This window comes from Corythoichthys intestinalis, chromosome 22, assembly GCF_030265065.1.
Source record: "Corythoichthys intestinalis isolate RoL2023-P3 chromosome 22, ASM3026506v1, whole genome shotgun sequence".
Classification (NCBI taxonomy): domain Eukaryota; kingdom Metazoa; phylum Chordata; class Actinopteri; order Syngnathiformes; family Syngnathidae; genus Corythoichthys; species Corythoichthys intestinalis.
Window position 1 is genome coordinate 11,641,866 of NC_080416.1, and position 20,848 is coordinate 11,662,713.

The window sequence follows — 20,848 nt, forward strand, 5'->3', positions numbered from 1 at the left end:
TGAGTTTGACACCTGTGATTTACACAATTGGATTACTGTACTTTTTAAAAATGTTTTAAGCTTTTATGTGGAATATTTATGTGGCCCCCACCAGGGTTGGGCATCGAGCATCGATGGGATCCGGGACTAACTCTCCGGTTCTCCCGGAACCATTCAAATTTTTTTATTTCAAATCCAAGTTTCAATACCCCGAACGCCGACCGGAAAAAATAGCTGCCGAACACCATGGAAAAGAAGCCAGATGAAGACTAGCTCCGTTATGAGCAAATCATACGATGTGGCTAATTTAGCTTAGCACAAAAACGTGTTGCTTCGCTTCACATAAATGACAACAAAGTAACAGAATAAACACCCTGAAATTATATCAGACCCACTGTTAAAATGTGCAGACGTACAGATTATGACATCTGCAAGATGTCAGCCCTCAACTAACTTGTAGAAATACCACCTAAAACAAATGATGGAATACAATAAATGCCTGCAGCATAAGACACTCTAAAACAGGGGTCCCCAACCTTTTTTGCACCACGGACCGGTGTTATTTGGGTCTTTTTTTTCCACGGACCTGTGTTCTAACAAATTTTGCAACCCATCAAAAATTGCAACGATGCGGTTTTGCGCATGCGCGTAACGTTAAACATAGCCGCAAAATGCGCAAATGCCGCGATTCCAAAGTAAACACTACAAACTTTCTTGAAAGAAAGGAATATTAACTTACGTTTGATCATGGAAGGACTTGTAGAAAAGTTTTCCTCAGATTCATCCTGCCAAGTAAGCTTCACACAACAGCTACACACCGCGCTCACCATTAACGACTTCGCCTTGTCGTTAAACATTAATTGAGAAGCCCGCTTCACAAAGATACGATGTTGAAAATTGTAGCAAGGTTTGCAACGCTCTTGTCGCGATGTCAGGATATTCCAGAATGACTTTAATCCAGAACCTCGGTAGAGTTGTTGTCTCAAATGTACGTTTAATAAGGTAGCCGTCATTTGCAATCTCTCTGTTTATTCACAAACCGGTCGCGAATCCACTCCTTCGCAGTTCGTGGGTCTTCGAGGTTGTAGGCTCGTCAGGTGTCCTTTTCGCCGTAAAAATATTTCCAAAGACGTCTGTTTTCCTGTTATCTTCGCTCGTGTGGGGGCTAATTATTTCCGGGAACAAATGTGCTGCGCCGCGGCCTAGTAATACGCTATTATCGAGGACAAGCGCACATAGGTATATTATAAACACAAACAAGATGTACTACTAGCAGTCCAATCAATGGACTTCTATGACAACATTTTAATCTATCCTGTTGTATTATATCTAGAGTAGACAGAGATATTGGTGTGTTAAGCAGGGGCACAGGGTTAATTCGGCCAGAATGCGGTCGTTATTAAATGATTTTTTCTTTGCGGCCCGGTACCGGTCCGTGGCCCGGCAGATGGGGACCCCTGCTCTAAAACATAGGCAAAAGAATATGTGTAAATGTTTTCTCCGTGAGCTTTTGAAAAATAAACATCTTTGTGAACGTGCACTGCTGTGGAAAGAAACTTCATCATATTCAAGTTCAAAGACTGATATTTATATACGAGTTAAAAATAGCCCTGTGAGATTCATCGCAAAGTTAATTGAAAGTTCATATAATTTAAAGAAAATAATTGAGAAGTTAAAAAATTATAAAAACTATGCAATTTTTTTACCCTGCTTATTATAGAAACGGAATCGAGAATCGTTTGGAACCGGGATCAAAACACGGAATTGGAATCGGACCTGTTTAAATTCAAACGATGCCCAACCCTAGCCCCCACCCACCTAGACTATCTAAAGCGGCATCTGGATAAATTACACTTGGGACCTCCGTGTAAAAGTGTTAGTATTTGTTTTGAGCTTTCTTACCTGAGGGTTAACATCAAGAATGCATGTGCGTCCGGCTGCCACCACCTCGTGGATGGACTCGATTTTAGTGCCGTACAGGTTGCCGTCGTACTCGCCGTGTTCTAGAAATCGGCCCGCTTTCACGTCCACTTCCATTTCTGTCCGGCATGTAAAGTGGTAAGAGTTGCCGTCCAATTCTTCGTCACGTGGACGCCGTGACGTGTCTGCCAAAAAAATAAAGATGACTTCAAATTACTTTTTGGCACGTAATGAGATAAGCATAACGTCGTACAGGGTATCGTGGTGCCGAAGCGGGCGGGCTGAAGGACCATGAGCCGGTTCTTTAAGCTGCGTCGGCCTACGCCCTGAGCGCCGATCAGAACCAGCGTTTTCCTCTGGAATGGAGGAACTTTGGCTACTTCTTCGTAGATTTGCAGCTCATGACGGTCAAATTCTAAATTGGCGACAGTGTAATTAGATCATCGTATCAGTTATGAGGTCATAAAAAACTATCAAGAGGCAAACCTGCGTTCTTGGCTGTCAAATACATCATCTTTTTCTTCTTCTTCCCTGCAATGGTGCCGCACAAGATCCCTGAAAAAAGAAACAAGTGGATCACTTGCAACGTTCAAACTGCCTTGCGTGTGCACTAAATGACCACTAGAGGGCAGAAAAACAACATTTTTAAGAGTTTAACTTCCTAAGGCTCACCAGATGGACTGGTTCACTAATCCAAATGAAAACGGGACAAAATTGCAAACAAAAATGGCCAAAATTATCTCATTCACCTCCATTGACATTGATTGATATCAAATCCATTTGTGATCATGTTTCAATACCATTGACGGTGATAGACGTCCAATCCAATTTGACTGATTTTTCTCTTAATTTTACAACAATAATTTTACAACCTCAGGAATAAAATTCTTGTTTTTTCATATTTGCTCTGATTTACCATCTCCTCAAATATGTCGCCAAATGCGTACCTGATCCATCAAAATCGCGAGGAACAAACGCTTTCCTCTTCTCCTCCAAGAACTGACTCGGTATCAGCCCTGTTGCCCCGCCCACCATATGACAAGCCTGCCAGAGACGGCAAAACACACTTTCGTCAGCCATTTTGAACTTTATCGTAGTAGCGAAGCGACAAAAATCTCACCTGCCACCAGTTTGGATCTTCCCTGTTGACAATCTGCAGGATGTCCCCTCGCTTGAACGCCATTCCAGCTTCCCGGCAAGGTATCAGGTTGTCGTTGGCCGGATCGTAGTCAAAGTAGGGTCGCACGTACACCTGGGAGAAGTCAAAATGATAGACGTCCAATCAATTTGAAATGCGAAGGCTGTTCAAAATTATTGGACTTCTACCGCCGTCAATGGCAAAAAAAAAAAATGTTTATTTAGCATTTGTATACCTGCGGGGGTGCGGGGGCATCCCGGTAACTAGGCAGAATTTTCAAAGTGATTCCACCACTGCAGTCCTTGAGCATTTCCTGAAGTTCAGTGGGATTGTTGCCCACATCCTTTCCATTCACTTCCTTGATAATATCACCCACGTGCAGCAATCCCTGCCTGTCAATCATGCCGCCATGGAGAATCCTGGCGATGACAAGGTCGTCTTTCTCCACGCGGAAGGTGACGCCCTGTAAAAGGACAAATGCTATACTCGAAATTTCTCGCTTGAAGGTTTTATGTTTTTTAATAGCCCACCAGAGGCTCCCCGGCCTTCTTCCGGATCCCGATCATGCGCACGGCATCCGCTTGCATCAGCGCACTGTTTACCGCCGCGTCATTGGCCATCTCGGCCGGAGGCGGGACTTCGTAGCATTTGGAGGCCACCATGTCGTGCGCCTCCAGAAGGGACTGGGAAAAGGACAAAAGGACAATGCTTGAAGGAAAATGATGTAACATAACCTAGAAACACACTAGAGAATTGCGACTGCTTGTGTAAATCAAATTTAGTTCAATTTGCATATTTTCTGCAATTAATCTCAATTAATCTACCAATAGTTCACTGTAAATTGTTTTTAAAAAGTATTAAAAATTAACTATATATTTAGGCCAGTATAGTGTGAAATAGTCCTGCAACGGTTAATCAATTAACTCAAGGAATTCGATTAGAAAAAAAAACATTCGAATTAAATTTTGCTGCTTCGAGTATTCGTTTAATTAAAGTGGCGGTGTAATGGTACCGTAATTGTTTTGAAAGTGTTTGCATTTAGTTTTCTTGATTTGGGTGGATACACTGCTCTCCAATGGCAACAGTTAATATGATATGACTCATTTCACATGGCTGAATCCAGCTGCTCCCTGTTAAGACCAACATAAGCAACATTTTTGTTTGAGCTAATGTTTTTTAATGCATTCGTAATTTAGTTTGTAGGTATATTTAGCCGTTTTTGGTGGGAATATGTTTTTGAACCATTTGTTAAGAGCATTGTAAAAAAAAAAAAAAAAAAGTTAGCATTTTATAGCATTTAAGCTAGCGAACTTTTTCTATGTAAGTTAGCCAGTTGTTCTTTTGTTGTACTTGGATCCTCATTCATTTATTTTTTTATACGGTTTGAGGCTCAGCTCAGGTAGTTTAATTTTTTATGTTCCTTTTCCGATTACTCGATTATTCGAACTATTTCTTCGATTAATCGACTACTAAAATAATCGATAGCTGCAGCCCTAGTGTGAGACGAGTGAGCTGCTGTACAAAAAGCAGATTTTCTGCAATTAATCGCAATTAATTTATCAATAAATCAATGTGATTGATTTTTTTTCACTTTAGACTTAAAGTTTACAGCTTTATTTGAGTAAAATCAACATAAATTTAAAGCCTAATCAACGCAAAGAAAATTTATTGAAAAGATGAATCTTTTTTAAATATAAATTCTTCTTTATTCATTTCATTGTAAACCTGTAACAAGCTTTTATAATGTTAAAAAAAAAAAAAAAAAAGGTTGACTCGCATTGATCTATTGATAGATCAATCTCAATTAATGATCAAAAAATGTGCAAATTGGAGGTGCAACAATTAATCGATTAATCAACAACTAATCGTTGAGCAAATTTATCGACAGCTATTTTGATAACCAAATCGTTTAGGACGTTCTTCACCTTAAACTGGTCTAAATTCTGAAAATTATAACATACATATAACTTCTCAGAAGTAAATATTATCAGATTTCTTCATTACCTTTTTTTCAAAGTAGGACATGAACAAAAGTCTGCTTTTACTTTGGAAAGCAACAATTCAAATTTTTGCCAATTTTCGGACATCTTACTGACTAAACTAGCTGCTTAATAAGGCTGCGACAACTAGTTGATTAAATCAATTAAAATTGATTAATAAATTAGCTGCCAACGAATGTGATAACCGATAGTTCTACGGTTAAGTTAGGAAGCTGTAATAAAATATTATTTTTGAATGAAATATTCATCCATTTTGTCGTCATTGTTTCTTACAACATGCCTAAAACAACTTCAAGGTAAATTGTGAACGTTATTGAAAAATGTGACATTTTATCTGATTAATCGCTTAATTCATCGTCCGATTAATCGATTATGAAAATAATTGTTAGTTGCAGCCCTAGTGCAAATGATTTAAAGGTTCATATTCACGCATTTCCACATAAAGCAGCAAACAGGCAGTCTTGTTTAAATACAAATTTTCAAAAAATAAGTCAGAATCCGCAATTGACAACCACAGTTTGAGATGCGCCTTCTCACCACCTTGAAAAACAGATTAATGTAATGACTGAAATTCCAAATATGGATTATCAGCAAATCTATTTGATTAATTCAACATCCAATCCCAGCACTTACGCTAACATTAGCATTACATCCGCTGAATATTTCAACGGAATAATTAGTGAAAAAAGTCAGTTGCATAAATGATGTGCCTGCCTGCTTTCCTGCGCTTCCACTTCTCTCACTTTTAGTAGGTCAACAAGGTCTCATCACGCATCTTATGCAACTAACGTCGCTTTATTGAATCAGAAGTCCCACTTAGATTAACAGATTCATGCACAGCAGCTACTGTAATGTACGGTGAATCAGTTAATCTGATTGAATAAATATCATATATATCGTAAATAAAATACGTATATTTTATCTTTCGCTACCATTGATGGCAAAACATATCTAGTCCATATAAATGTGATTTAATATCTTTAATAACTTTGGCCTAAAGCCAGCAAAAAAGTAATCACGGGTAGTCCCCGGGTTACGAATGAGTTTCGTTCCTACGCTGGCGACAGAATTTCCGCGTGAATCTGAATTGACCCTTTAAGTACCCCAAAATAATTATCCAAAAAGTCTAAAATAATAGTAATTTGTCTGATGATACACTGCCCTCTGGTGGCGGCGCTGGGTCTGGCTGGACTGTTGCCTTATATAACTGAGAAGCTTTGTTTGGCCCACATGAGGCTGTAAGTTGTTTTAGCTAATATATTTTTTGTGTATGCATTAAGTTTACACCTACATTTTGGAGTTACATGTGAGCGATTTGCTATGAGAATTGTGAATATGTTAGCATTCATAGCATTTAAGGTAGCGGACATTTGTTCGGCAAATTAGGCTTATTTAATCTACTAAATTTACATATTGATCAGACTAGATGGACGTTTGAACACCTATTGTTTAGTGTCAAGTGTTTTATTGTTAAAATGAGTGTTGTTTTGAACAAAAGTGTACATATGTGTGTTACGGCTCGACAAAATTTTCAAAAAGCACAATTGCCTTGTTTGCTGTCTTTATAACTGAACAACTTCACGTTTAGTGAGGACAGACCACGTCATATTAATAAAGTAAAGTAAAAAAATAAAACACTGTAAGGTACAGTAGGGTACAAACAAAAACGCCTGGAGACAAAATGGCAGACAAGACTCCGGCGTCGTATAGTCGAAATCGTGTAAGTCAAGTACGTGGTAACCCGGGGGCTACCTGTATTTAATTGCATTGTCATTATTTATTTTTAATTTTATAAAACAGTGAGGATTAAACACTGATTAAATACAGCATTGAAGGCATTTGTATGTCTAGTCCATATTAACTCATTCACTCCCAGTCCAGGTGTATGTGTAGTACTCACAGCGTATGTGTTGTGGTAGTTAGTAAAAAGAGAACATCATTACATTAGTAGTAAAAACGTTGATGACGGGAACAGACATCCAATCCATTTGGCAGCAAGTAAATTTAACATTTTCTCCAAGCTTTAGTCTATTGCATTATCGATGCATGAATTCACCTACAAACCAATGTGATTATTCTAATAAATTTAACTGACAATCTGTGATCAATTGCCTTATTTACTGCCAATGACAGCGATAGACGTTCCAAATCTGCATCTCTGTGTGGTGTGGAGTAGAGCTGAAATGAATACTCGAGCATCTCGAGTTTAAAAACTGATCCGAGTAATTTTATTCACCTCGAATAATCGTTTATTTTGACAGCTCTAAGCATCACATTTTGCTCGGACTACTTTTAATGTGGTACAACGCGCTGATGTCATGTGCGGGGAGGAAGAAGGAGAAAAAAAAAAAAAAACTTACTGCAGCCGACAGCCGCTACAAACGACGCCGACTTTGCTAAATAATAGGCTGCACGATGCTACGTTGGTAGCAGGTAGCGTCTGATGAGTCTCATAGAGATCACATGTATGTTAAACTAGATGCAAAATGACAGACTCGGCCGCGTCTGGGCAGCGTTAGTAAACAGCCGCCATCTTAAAGCAGTAGAGCGCTAAATAAATAAGATTAACGTTACTGTCACTACTAGCTCACCTTGCGTTAGCCCTGCGGAGGGCTAGGTTTCTATTAATTATGACCACTGTTGATGCGTGGCTAACGTGTCTTACATACAGGCTTTAACATAACATAGCATTGTGGAGTGATGAGGGTGTAAAATAAAAACTTATAATGCTAACTATCAATTTTAGCTCAGTAGTCATGTCTGGATAAAACACCAAGTAGCACTGGTCCCTAATGTGCTCCAATACAGCCTGTATCATACATTTATTTTGAACACTGCAAAAAACTCAAAATCCATAAGGACTTACATTTTAGATCTACATTTTTTTTAATAAGATGTAAAGGTTTTTTGAGTGAAAGCAGTGAATTAGTCTTTTTTTTTTTTAATTCTAGTTACAGCTGAGATGCAATTGTTGGCTGTTTTCAACAATATACATCGAAAATAAAGACATTGATTGACTGAAAATGGTTCAAGATTAGATGAAATGTCTTGTTTTCTCATGTATATTTATAATTGCTCTTCACCCAAAAATATATTTGTTTTATCCGATTACTCGATTAATCGACAGAATTTTCAGTCGATTACTCGATTACTAAAATATTCGATAGCTGCAGCCCTAGTGTGGAGGCTGCAGCACCCCCGACTGGAGCACTGTGAGGAGGATGGTGAGGAGAGCACAGAAAATTATTTGGACTTCTCTCTCCCTCTTCTTTGCTTATCCCGAGCCACAAACATCTTCAGGGACCCCTCACGGACTATTTACCCTTCTAGCCTCTGGTGAGAGGTTCTGCAGCGTGTGATGCAGGACCACCAGGTTCATAATTAGTTTTGTTCCTGTGGCCATTAGAATGTTAAATTGTAAATTCCTGACATAAAATATTTTCTCTGCACTTCTGTACAGCATTCAGACAGTTTAGCTTATTACCTATCATTGCATTTTGAAATACTGTGTCTTGTTGTGAACCTCCTCCTGGCTTGCTTGTTTTGCACAGTCCTATTGCACTGTTGTAGAGTACTCCAATTCCTGTGCGGATCAAATGCAAAGACATTTCATTCTGTATTCACTTGTGCAGAGCAGAATGATAAATATAGTTTATCTACTGTATCTATCTGGACTGCTGCCAGCCACTCCCAGTTCAAATGGATTGAACGTCTACTGCCGGCCAATAAAAGCATTTATTTGAAAATGATATTGGATAATATCGACTTTAGTTTTTTATTATCGGTTTTGGGCGGCTAATATGCATGTTGCAAGGGCATAGGTTTGCATTGGGACAGTACAGACATAACATTACCAACTTTTCAGGATGCACAAATTGTCCCCACCAACCTTAGCAAGCAACCTTATATGCATTATATAATGAGTTCAGTTATACAGATAATTTAAGATCAGACACGTCCAAAGTCCGGCCCGGGGGCCAAATGCGGCTCGTGATCAAATTTCATCTGGTCCCCAGCCTCTGTCATAAAATCAATAATGTCTGGCCCGCACACAGACTTAATAAATTGGTCAGCAGTACTACTACCAGCATATGACGTAGCTTACACACTAAATGCTGCTCCTCATTTACCCACTAAAAGGCAGGAGCACTCCAAGCAACAATACCCCATGTGACCCTTCCAATTTTCTAAAATGGCGAACATCAACACAAAAAAGAAAGTTGACTGTGATGGCCGACGCTTCAAGGATAGGTGGAAATTTGACTATTTCTTCACTAAAATACGCAACAACTGTGTCTGCCTCATTTGCAAAGAGACAGTCGCTGTTTTTAAAGAGTTCAATATGAGGCGATATTACCAAACAAGACACGCTGACATGTACGAAAAGATTACAGGGAAGATACGCAGCGAGAAATTGAAGCAACTTGAAGCTAGCTTAATTTCAAAGCAGCAGTATTTCGCAAGAGCCTGAGAGTCGAAAGAGAATGCCGCAAAGGCTAGTTGCGAGATTGTGGAAATTATTAATTTAAAATAATAAAGCAAATGTGACACACAACATGGCTTGCTAAAATTTGCTTAAATGTATTGTTCTACGAAAAGGACATCAGCCAAGGTCGGCCCCCCACATTTTTACTACACCAAATCTGGCCCCCTTTGCAAAAAGTTTGGACACCCCTGATTTAAGATTGTCTTCGCATATGTTGTAAGGATAGAATTGATACTACCATTATTAAGTGAATTATTTTCATTATGTTCAAACTTACATTTACCCCTTTTCACTTGCTGAATGCGCCCCCCCCCCCCCCCGCCGCCCCGCCAAACGCACGTTTGATTAGCTGATGACTTGACCCACCCCCGACACACACATGCACGCTCACACAGCCCCGGCAAAAATTTGTCGACAACATGCCGCTTCCTCCGCCCCGTTTGAAGTGGAGGGATTTTAGGGTTTTTTTCAGCCAGCAGCAGCCACTGTAAGTAATGTAAAAAGAAGTCAATGCAGTGGAGGTGATGAGCAGACCACAAATTTTGCTACTGAAAGTCAAAGTCGGCATCAGAGTTAGTATAACATTAAACTGTGGGAATTTGCTAACCTGCTAAACTCGTGTAGGAAGCTGCTTAGAAAGAAGTGTCCTTCTGTTTGTGTTTTCTACTGTTAACATTAATTAAACTGTGAGGAATGTATTGAACTGCTAGAAACTATAGAACCAGAAAAACGTGAGCAAGAAGCTGCTTAGAGAGAGACGGGTGCTTCATAACCTCATATGTTGCTCACACAACACAACACGCACAAAACATAATCCTAATTAACCTTGTACATTGAAGAAAAAAAAGGGAGGGCGCGCTACCCACACTAGCGTTGCGATCGACCTGCAAAAAGTGTACATGCAGGTTATGCTGTTATATCGTCCCTACGAATGGTGAGACCAAACCTACACCCTCGGCATGTTGCCTTCACAGTAAGTGTAGAAGCCTTCTTCCTTGTCACGGCGTAGCATAGCAGTTATGCTAGATGACCATTAGATGTCTCCAAACCAAGAAGCCTGGGATTTGTTATATGAGCATGATAATTATTAAATCATCCAATGGGGCATCGCAATACAATTAGCCATTTATGTTAAGTCAACAACCGCACATATCGGTATCGGATTTTTGGAGTTGGACAATATCGGGATATCGGTTAAAAAGTCATTATCGTACAACTCTACTATCAATGGCAGCCGGCGAATCGGAATTTCATCCAGGTATTTCCCTACCTGGAAGTGGGGCTCCCGCAAAATCCTCGAGAGTTCGGCCGCGCTGTCGTCTCGGACTTTAAGACCGCTGATGTCTCCGAGAATTTCCGTCACTAACTCCACATTGTTGTCCTGCACCGCCTCCAGCTTGACTTCATCCAGCTGTTCGTGAGCCTGGGGAAGACAAAACGGCTGCTGTAAAATGTGTGCTCTTGTTCAGTCTTGTCATGTTAATTAGCTTGACTAATTAGTTCATTAGCGAAGCTCACAATGGGGCTTTCCATGATGCCGCGGAGGAAGAGAAGATCGATGTCTTTGGCGCCCCCGGTGGTGGGGAGCTCACCTAGATTCTCCAACTCCTCTTGCACGGCTGCTCAAGACACAGAAGTACAATTTGAGCGAGCTGAAAATTCTTCAAGCCTTCATCTTGTCTTTATTTAGTCACTGTGGGTGGGTGGTAAATTGTCCATTCAAGTCACACTGCTCAAACTTGTCCACTGTGACACATAGTCAGAACTAGACCGGGCATGAAACGCAAAATATCCGAGTTGGAATATTATGAATCATCTTATTCAGCTGCTAAACCAGTTACTGGTGGTGAGGAAACAACATTTCCGTTGTGATAAGATATTCATATAACAATGTGATGGTTTTGTTTTCACAATTTGTGCTTGGGTAGAATTAGTCTGCATTATAAATGTGCTTATTTACCCTGTATAGACTGGCTTTTAAATAGGCCTGGGCAAAAAAGACAATGTACTAACCACATTAACATGCTATAAAACACTGGCAATCTTCTCCAAAACGTAAACTTGTGGTTAAAACACTTCAAACATGAGAACTCGACGGGTAACAGCATTTGCAAACGATGCGAAAAAGAGAAAAAATCTATTACTGACACCACATGCATGACAAATATTAACGATAACTGCATTTTTTTTACTGAGTGTAAAGCTTACTGTTAGCGGCTTAGCGAAAGTACTTCTGGTGAACATTTTAAAATAAAAGCATGTCATGTTCAACATGTAAATCAAGATTTCTGGATTTAATCTCACATATATCCCATTCTGCCCTAAGAATAGGTTTAAAATTACACCCAGTATGAAAAAAGTCTGATTGGCAATGAATAAATCGGCTTTAAATTTGCTAACATGCTAACTTTTCAGAACAAGATGACAGTCATTTTGGATCAAATAAACACTTTTGATGGGTTCGAATAGTGCACGTAACTCATCATATTTGCTCATTAATATTCACGACGTTAGGAACTGTTGCTAGTGGAGTCAAACTTGCGTTTGTCCATCATGCTAGATGAATGTAAATAGTGTACGAACGAGATGTTAACTGAGCTAAACCTACCAATTCAGTTCGAAAATGATGTCCCTGGTGGCAAATTCACTGGTAAAGATGTGGAAGAACATACAACTGTTCAGTTCAAGAGATGGCTTGAGTGTCGAGGGCTGAAAAAGACGGATAAAAGAGCCGACCTGATCCAGAGGTAGCTTTTTTATCGACACCTTTTTCTTGTGTGCATTGCCTTATGCCACCGACAATGACATTCTCCTGTTTCAACAAGCTATCCTTTACCACCATATGCCCTATCTTTCTTATATATAATATCCCCTGGTTGTTTTACGTCTCTGAACGTTCTTGGGCGTAATTTATATTGCTATTTTTGTGTAGCGATCGCAAATGCTACTCAGTGACAGCCGACGAACAATTTTAATTTTTTCATTAACAACAAATCTTAATTCTATAATTTATTTACACTTCCCCCTTACTAAGGTTGTTTCTTCACACAGAAAAGGTAAAGATTTTAAATCTAGAGCCTACCTGTAGGCATGAGCAGGCTTACTACAACAAGGCCAAACATGGCTTATTTATTTAAATATCCGTATTTTAGAAAAATAGGCCAACATGACTGTTGTGATATATAAATAAAATGATATTTTTTTTCCCGGTGATTCATTGTCAGACAGAAGCAGCACGGCAAAACGCCACGCTGAAAAATAAGTAAAAATATTAAAATGGCGTACCTCTTTGGGGCATGCTGTGGCAGCCAATGGATCAGTCCCAACAAAATGTTTACTGCATGTTAAGGTGTATGGCTTCACCTTGCTGGCGTTACACTGGTCTCTTGGACGTCCGCACAAGTTGATCCATTGTTCACATTTTTCCCTCCGAGTTTTTGGCTTCGGTAAACGTATGAAGAAAACATCCTTCATATGTGGACGGTCGTAATATCTAGAGTTGTTCCTACAGTACCATAGCAGCAGTGTTTACTCGGCGTGTTCTTTTTTGAAAGATTACCAGCAGAAAACAAGCAGTACTAGCATGGGTTGGTTGTATGCGAGCGCGCTTCAATGTTGACCCCCTTCCGGTTTACGATGGTGACGTCACGCAGCCTTGCGGTCTAAAAATAGCATTCGTGCGGTACGCTGTTAGCAGAGAATAAAAATGGCGTGTTTCTCACCTTGCTATGCATTGTGTGTGTGTTTTTTTCAAATATTACTTTTAATATAGTTTGTTTTATTCAAGAATAACAATTTATTGCATTTGAATGGGTGATTTATTAGGTTGTATTGTCACTACATTAGCAGTTCAATTGGTTTAAAAAAAAATTGACAATAATAACGCAACTCGGCAAAAATTTATGAGAAAATATATGGCCTACTAAACTTTGTTATCACGACAGGCCTGCTGTCCCAAGATGAAGACAGCACAAACGCAATCATTCCATTCACGCTCACTTAGTTACAATTATCCACGATACAACCTGTCATTTACTCCCACATTCTCCAAATGTTTACTTCATGAATAAAGTTGGAGACGAATCTTCTAAATGATAAATGGTAACTAACAACAAATTGACAACGAACCTCTCATTTATCTCCATGAAAGAAACTCACTTTACATTGGAAGTATTTATGTAATCTGTGATGAACTTTAAGTACTCGGTCAACGGGTCTTTGAACACAGGAATGTTTGCTGGTCTCATCCCATCCTGTGCCACACTGCCACATGGACTCAAGTTTACACAAAAAAGCACTACTAAAACAGGAAGAACATGACTTTTCCCTTTATTTAGGACGTTTGATAGTGTCTATCCACTACCCGCCCTCCTCACCTCCAGATGTTACTGCTTCCTGATTGGCCTGGACTGCCACCGCAGGCACATCCACCGCCTCTTGCACCTCCTCCTCTGCCCGCGCGACGTTAGCGTCCTCCATAGCCGTGACCATCGCCGAGCCCTCCTTCTTCTTCCACCCCACAAGTATGCAAACCGGCCACCACACACCGGCAGTTGTGCAACTACTACACGTCTGGTCCTCGATCTGTGTGGTTGCTTCAACTCTCTATGCGTAAAAAGAAAGCAACATGTTTGGTGAATGTGTGAGAAACAGACAAAAAATCTGCAAAAAGAAAGATGAAATGGTGTACGCAGATGTGCTGAATGCTTGTCAGTCTCCTCTCTCAACCTCTTTAATACCCATTCCCAAACCACCCAGCGCACTCATGCGCACTTATAATCCCACAATCCTCTCCTGCTGGCAAGGGCTTGCTTGAGTACCCCTCCTCTTGTTGGCTACTGACACCCCACCCAAAGTTCAGGTGCGGTGCCCACTTGTCTAGACACACACACACACGCAAGATGGAAGTGTTATTATGTAAGTAATCTTACATAAGGGCTACAAAAAGGGGGGAGCTTGACCCTTACATTTATTGCGGTTTTGCTATGTCTGGACCCCCGCAGATAAAACTATGTGTACAGATGAAGATTGGATTTCCTGGTCAAATGTTTTAAGTAGGGTTGTTCCGATCATGTTTTTTGCTCCCGATCCGATCCCGATCGTTTTAGTTTGAGTATCTGCCGATCCCGATATTTCCCAATCCGATTGCTTTTTTTTTTTTTTTTTTTGCTCCCGATTCAATTCCAATCATTCCCGATAATTTTTCCCTATCATATACATTTTGGCAATGCATTAAGAAAAAAATGAATAAAACTCGGACGAATATATACATTCAACGTACAGTACATAAGTACTGTATTTGTTTATTATGACAATAAATCCTCAAGATGGCATTTACATTATTAACATTCTTTCTGTGAGAGGGATCCACGGATATAAAGACTTGTAATTCTTAAAGGATAAATGTGACTTTGTATATTGTGACTAAATATTGCCATCTAGTGTATTTGTTGAGCTTTCAGTAAATGATACTGTAGCCATTTAACTGTTCTGCCCAAATGCATGATGGGAAGTGCAACCATGACTGTGCGTAGTGGGACCAATTGATATATCTTCTCTGCGTTGGGAAATAACATAGGGCGATAAGAAAAAGATCAACTACTACCTTTCTTCCCCACATTGCTTCCCACGATATATTTAATTGTTGAAAGAGGGATTGTTAGGCATTAGCCAATTAAAAAACGGCTCCTAAGACTGCCAAAATGGAAATTGAAAAAAATGGTCCACACCAAGGCTCCGACCTGCAAGGATGATCTGGCAACTCGATTCAAAGAGAGTTGGCACCAAATTGATGAAGACTACTCATCAAGTCCATGCCTCAGAGACTGCAAGCTGTCATAAAAGCCAGCGGTGGTGCTACTAAATACTAGAGATGTGTTTTGACTGTTATTTCTTTGTTTGTTTCTCGTGATTCCATATTTTTTTCCTCAGAATGGAGTGAGTCCATATATATTTCCCTGCACTTGCTCTATAAAATTAACATTTACTGACCACCATAATGTTTGTTATTCATTTCTATTAGTGTTTCTGAATGCTAAAGAATTGCACTTTTGAACTAATTCATTATTTTTTTCAAGCCTTTTATCTGAGTTTGTTCTACATGATAACACAATTGGTTTAGGGGTTTTTGCTTTTCTAATTTAGTAAGTTTTAATTAGTTTTTACAGCAGATATGCTAGTTTTTATTACCGTATTTTTTAGACTATGACTCACAGTTTTTTTTTTCATAGTTTCGCCGGGGGTGCGACTTATACTCTGGAGCGACTTATGTGCGAAATTATCAACAGTTTTCAACACATTATTATTTCATAACTTGTTAGCATATTCTTTATGCTATAGTTATCTGAATAAGTCTTTATAGCTATCTTACGTTAACATAGCGGGCCTGTTCTCAGTGCATTGTTTGTGCTTCATTTAACCTTAACATACTGTTTACTTATTCAGCCTGTTGTTCTCCATTCTATTTTTTATTTAGCCTGTTGTTCTCCATTCTATTTTTTATTTTAATAAATAAATTTCCCCCCCCCAAAATGCGACTTATACTCCAGTGCGACTTACATATGTTTTTTTCCCCTCTTCAATGTGACTTTTTTGGCTGATGCGACTTATACTCAGGTGCGGGTTATCGTCCGTAAAATATGGTTGTTTTGATTTTTCGGGAAATTATTAATTAAGTTCAGTTTTTATTACATTTAGTAATAGTTTTGGATTTTTCATCGTTTTTTTCTGATTTAGTTTATTCATTCATCTTCCAAGACACTTATTTTCACGAGGCTCGCAGGGGCGCTGGAGCCTCTTCCAGCTAACTAACACGGGGTACACCCGGTTCCCAGCCAATCGCGGGATTTAGTTAGTTTTGATTAGTATTTAGAGTGGATTTGTGAGTTTAAAATAGTGTGAAATTATTAGTTTTAGTTTAGTAATTTTAGAATTAGTTTTTTATACTATACTTTGGGTTATTGGTCAGGTGTGGGATTTAAAATAAATAAATAAAAACCAACAATAAAATACCCCTTTTAAAAATGTATTCAGTCATTTTATAATTTTGAGGTGTGTAAAAAAAATATGATATACATAACTCATCATTTAATTAGTTAATAAAATGCTTCTGGGAAAATATAAGAGAACAACGGGATTGTTCTTTATTTTCAAATGTGTTTTGTTGTGTGAACACACAATATCATTTCAGTTAGTTATCGTTTTTTATTTCAGTCAATCAAAATGTTTTTGGGTTTTATTATTCATGTTATGCGTTATTGATAATAACCAGGGTATAGATTAGGGCAGAGTCATTATATGATTATGATCGTTGATTGCGAAAAATTGACTGACAATGATGTATCCATTTCAAGAGTGGTTAAACAGGTTATCAATTCGAGCACTACAAAATTCATACTTGTGCTTCCATGCCATTGAAATCTCATGATTTGCACAACAACTGGTTGCTCTGAAAAGAATTTGTAACTCGTCTTACTACCTTTGTTCCATATTCTTGTTACTCCAACCATGCTGTCGAGCTAGTTTAGAAGCCAACGGTTAGTTTTTTGCAGTTAAAGACAGAACGTAAAAGTGATCAGGCAAATGTTTCCAGGTCAGACTACTATTTGGATTGTTTTTTTTTTTTTTGGTTTTTTTTGTATTTGCCCAACCAAGCTGCGTCATCCCAAAACACAGTTTGAGCCCCCCCCATCCTACTGGCACAGCTGTGCACGAATCAAGCTTTAATCCAACCTCAACTTGACCGATCCCTCCCCCAACCTCGACGTTGGATTTTAATCCGGCCACAAAAGCACGGGATTACAGATCCCCGCACTAACTCGCTGGTTATTACCAATGTTCAATCGCTACACTGCGAGCTGTGTTTACTTAGCCTACTTTGACTGTAGCTGGTATTGATTGAAGGCTCTACACTGTTGTTAAAAGTGAAATGAACATCATGTGCAGTCTCAGAAGCGAATCCCCAGGCCTACTTTATTGCTAATATTCGCACTAAACACATAAAATAAATCTGTCAGGCGGTTCTCCCGCTAAACCCATAAATCCATGTCAGTATGGGGAAACATTTTCCTGAAAATCTCCTGGGTGTGTACTGTGTAGTAGCATTAGAGAAGCAGAGACGTTTGTATTTACCTTTTATTCTTTGAAACCCAAGTCGGTGTAGAGCTACTTTAGTGGCAGCACGCAAGTTGAAACCTGAACACACAAGAGACAGAGTGGTGTTAACGTGGCTTGTACTAATAGAATCCATAAAACTTAATTGTCCTTTCTCCTAACATCCATTTGCTTCTTTTGCCATATAGTCAAGGCTGTGAAACTGGTGCCCCGGGGGCCAAATCCGGCCCTTCGCATCATTTTGCATGGCCCGCGAAGGTAAATCATGTGTATAGAACTTAGATCTTGTTTTTAGCTAAACGAACATTTATGTAAAACGGCCGTAGTCCAAAAATCAATTGATATTTACAAGAGGGTTTTCCCTTTAATGAAATGAATTATAAATTGAAAAAAAATAAAGAGAATATTTATTGTTTTTTCCTTTGGTTGTTTTTTTTTTTTTAATTAAAGGCAATACTGAAAAATAGAATGAAAACTTTTTTTGTTTATCGTATTTTTCGTACTAAAAGTCGCACCTGTGTATGAGTCGCATCAGTCAAGTGATGGCCAAAAGTATTGGCACCCCTGCAATTCTGTCAGATAATGCTCAATTTCTCCCAGAAAATGATTGCAATTACAAAACCTTTGGGAGTAATATCGTCATTAATTTTGCTTGCAATGAAAAAACACAAAAGAGAATGGGAAAAAAATTGAATCATTATCATTTTACACAAAACTTCTCTATGTCACTATAATGCTTCTCTAATTTCTATAATTAACAGCACCTGTTAGTTACCTTTGGCACATAAATGGTGGTGGCAATAACTAAATTACACATGAAGCCAGTTAAAATGGATTAAAGGTGACTTAACCTCTGTCCTGTGTCCTTGTGTGTACCACATTGGGCATGGAGAAAAGAAAGAAGACCAAAGAACTGTCTGAGGACTTGAGAAGCGAAATTGTGAGGAAGCATGGGCAATCTCAAGGCTACAAGTCCATCTCCGAAGACCTGAATGTTCCTGTGTCTACCGTGCGCAGTGTCATCAATAAGTGTAAAGCCCATGGCACGGTGGCTAACCTCCCTAGATAAGGACGGGGAAAAAAATTGACGAGAGATTTCAACAAAAGATTGTGCGGATGGTGGATAAAGAACCTCGACTAACATCCAAACAAGTTCAAGCTGTCCTGCAGTCCAAGGGTACAACACTATCAACCCGTACTATCCGTCGGTGTCTGAATGAAAAGGGACTCTATGGTAGGATACCCAGGAAGAGACATAAAAAAGCCAGTCTGGAGTTTGCCAAAACTTATCTGAGAAAGCCAAAAACGTTTGTTCTCTGGTCAGATGAGACAAAAGTAGAGCTTTTTGGGAAAAGGCATCAACAGAAGGTTTACAGGGGGGAAAATGAGGCCTTAAAAGAAAAGAACACATGTTTTGGGGTTGCTTAGCTACCTCTGGCACTGGACTGCTTTACCGTGTGCATGGCATTAAGTCTGAAAACTACCAAAAAATTTTGCAGCATAATGTAGGGCCAAGTGCGAGAAAGCTGGGTCTCCCTGAGAGGTCATGGGTCTTCCAACAGGATGATGACCCAAAACACACTTCAAAAACACTAGAAAAAAGGTTTGAGAGAAAGCACTGGAGACTTCTAAAGTGACCGGCAATGAGTCCAGACTTGAATCCAAAAGAATACCTGTGGAGAGATCTGAAAATGGCAGTTTGGGGAAGGCACCCTTCAAATCTCAGAGGCCTGGAGCAGTTGGCCAAAGAAGAATGGTCTAAAATTCCAGCAGAGCATTGAAAGAAACTTATTGATGGATACCGGAAACGGTTGTTCGCAGTTATTTTGTCTAAAGGTTGTGCTAACAAGTATTAGGCTGATGGTCCCAATACTTTTGTCAGGCCCATTTTTGTAGTTTTGTACTAAAATGATAATGATTTAATTCTTTTTTTACATTCTCCTTTGTGTTTTTTCATTTCAAGCAAAATAAATGAAGATAGTACTACCAAAGCATTTGTAATTGCAATCGTTTTCTGGGAGAAATTGAGCATTATCTGACAGAATTGCAGGGGTGCCAATACTTTTGGCCAGCAGTGTATAATTTGTACGTTATGCTAACATTACATGACTCATAAACAACGAACTGAGAACGTGCCTGGTATGTTAACGCAACGTACCTATTTGCTAATATAACTTTAGCAAAAAGCACAAGCGAACACGTTTACCAAACCATCAGTGTCACTCCAAATCACTAAATCCAATGAAATCTTCATACACCATAATTTTCGGACTATAAGGCGCACCTGACAATCAGCCGCGACACACCAAATTCGACACGAAAACGGCATTTGTTCATAGTTAAGACGCACTGGACTATAAGACGCAGCTGTCCTCACTGTATTATGGGATATTTACACCAAAAGATATTAACCGGGAACATTTTATTTGACAGCGGCATCATAAGACTGTCATAAGACCAAATGAACCACCATAACGCTTTGAACCAATTGGCTGCAAAGCTTCATTGCATCAAGAAGCTTTATTTGGCCACCACTGCTCCCTTGGGGGAGACAGTCAATCTCTGCTGCCACCTGCTGTCAACACTGTTGTCGTCCAACATGCCTCCTAGCATGCATTGCAGCACTACAGATGTAAATGACAATCAAAATTCATGTTCTGTTCTAATTATTTCACCAGTTACTGTTCCAGTAGTTGTATTAATTGCTAGTTATGGTATTTAGTAACACTTTATTTGACAGTGGCGCTATAAGACTTATGAGTTATATGTTATAAGACCATCATAATTATGTCATGACACTGCCATGAACATTAATGAATGCTTATGACAGATTATATAATTATCTCACTTTTGTTTTTTTTTGTTTTTTTGTTTTTTCTTTTTTAAACCTGTCCTGTTCAGCTGTTTGACACAGAGAATGGAAGTCTAAGTGCCCAGATTCTGAACAGTTTTAATGTTTCACATTGAGAGTCTGACATACTCCCATTGTGATCATTCAAAATACCTTTTTATTATGACAAAGCAGCGAACAGGAAGGGATTATGGGGGGACAGAAGAAAAGAAATACAAGAGAAGAAGGAAAAGAAACACATACACAAACAACAACTAGAAATACATTGAACATCTAAACTAGTTACTAATATGCTGGTGCTATCGTCAGCGAGATGTATTTCCGGTTTACACCATGTGGGGGCCTATTGGCCAGTGAAAGAG

General features: G+C 39.1%; 1 protein-coding gene across 3 annotated transcripts in view; it reads right to left on the reverse strand.

The window, feature by feature from the left end:
• Positions 1-20,848, reverse strand: part of pals2b (protein associated with LIN7 2, MAGUK p55 family member b) — a 42,461-nt gene that overhangs the window by 4,417 nt on the left and 17,196 nt on the right. For 2 of the 3 annotated variants that reach the window (XM_057827260.1, XM_057827261.1), the window contains 11 exons: positions 17,654-17,716; positions 13,900-14,128; positions 11,042-11,142; positions 10,794-10,946; positions 3,568-3,720; positions 3,273-3,500; positions 3,020-3,151; positions 2,847-2,943; positions 2,386-2,454; positions 2,153-2,314; positions 1,882-2,084 (listed from right to left, as the gene is read on the reverse strand). In XM_057827260.1, the coding sequence (XP_057683243.1) occupies positions 1,882-2,084; positions 2,153-2,314; positions 2,386-2,454; positions 2,847-2,943; positions 3,020-3,151; positions 3,273-3,500; positions 3,568-3,720; positions 10,794-10,946; positions 11,042-11,142; positions 13,900-14,014 (1,413 nt within the window). In that variant the 5' untranslated portion in view covers positions 14,015-14,128; positions 17,654-17,716. The remainder of the gene's footprint in view (positions 1-1,881; positions 2,085-2,152; positions 2,315-2,385; positions 2,455-2,846; positions 2,944-3,019; positions 3,152-3,272; positions 3,501-3,567; positions 3,721-10,793; positions 10,947-11,041; positions 11,143-13,899; positions 14,129-17,653; positions 17,717-20,848) is intronic. The other variant, XM_057827262.1, reaches the window with a different exon arrangement.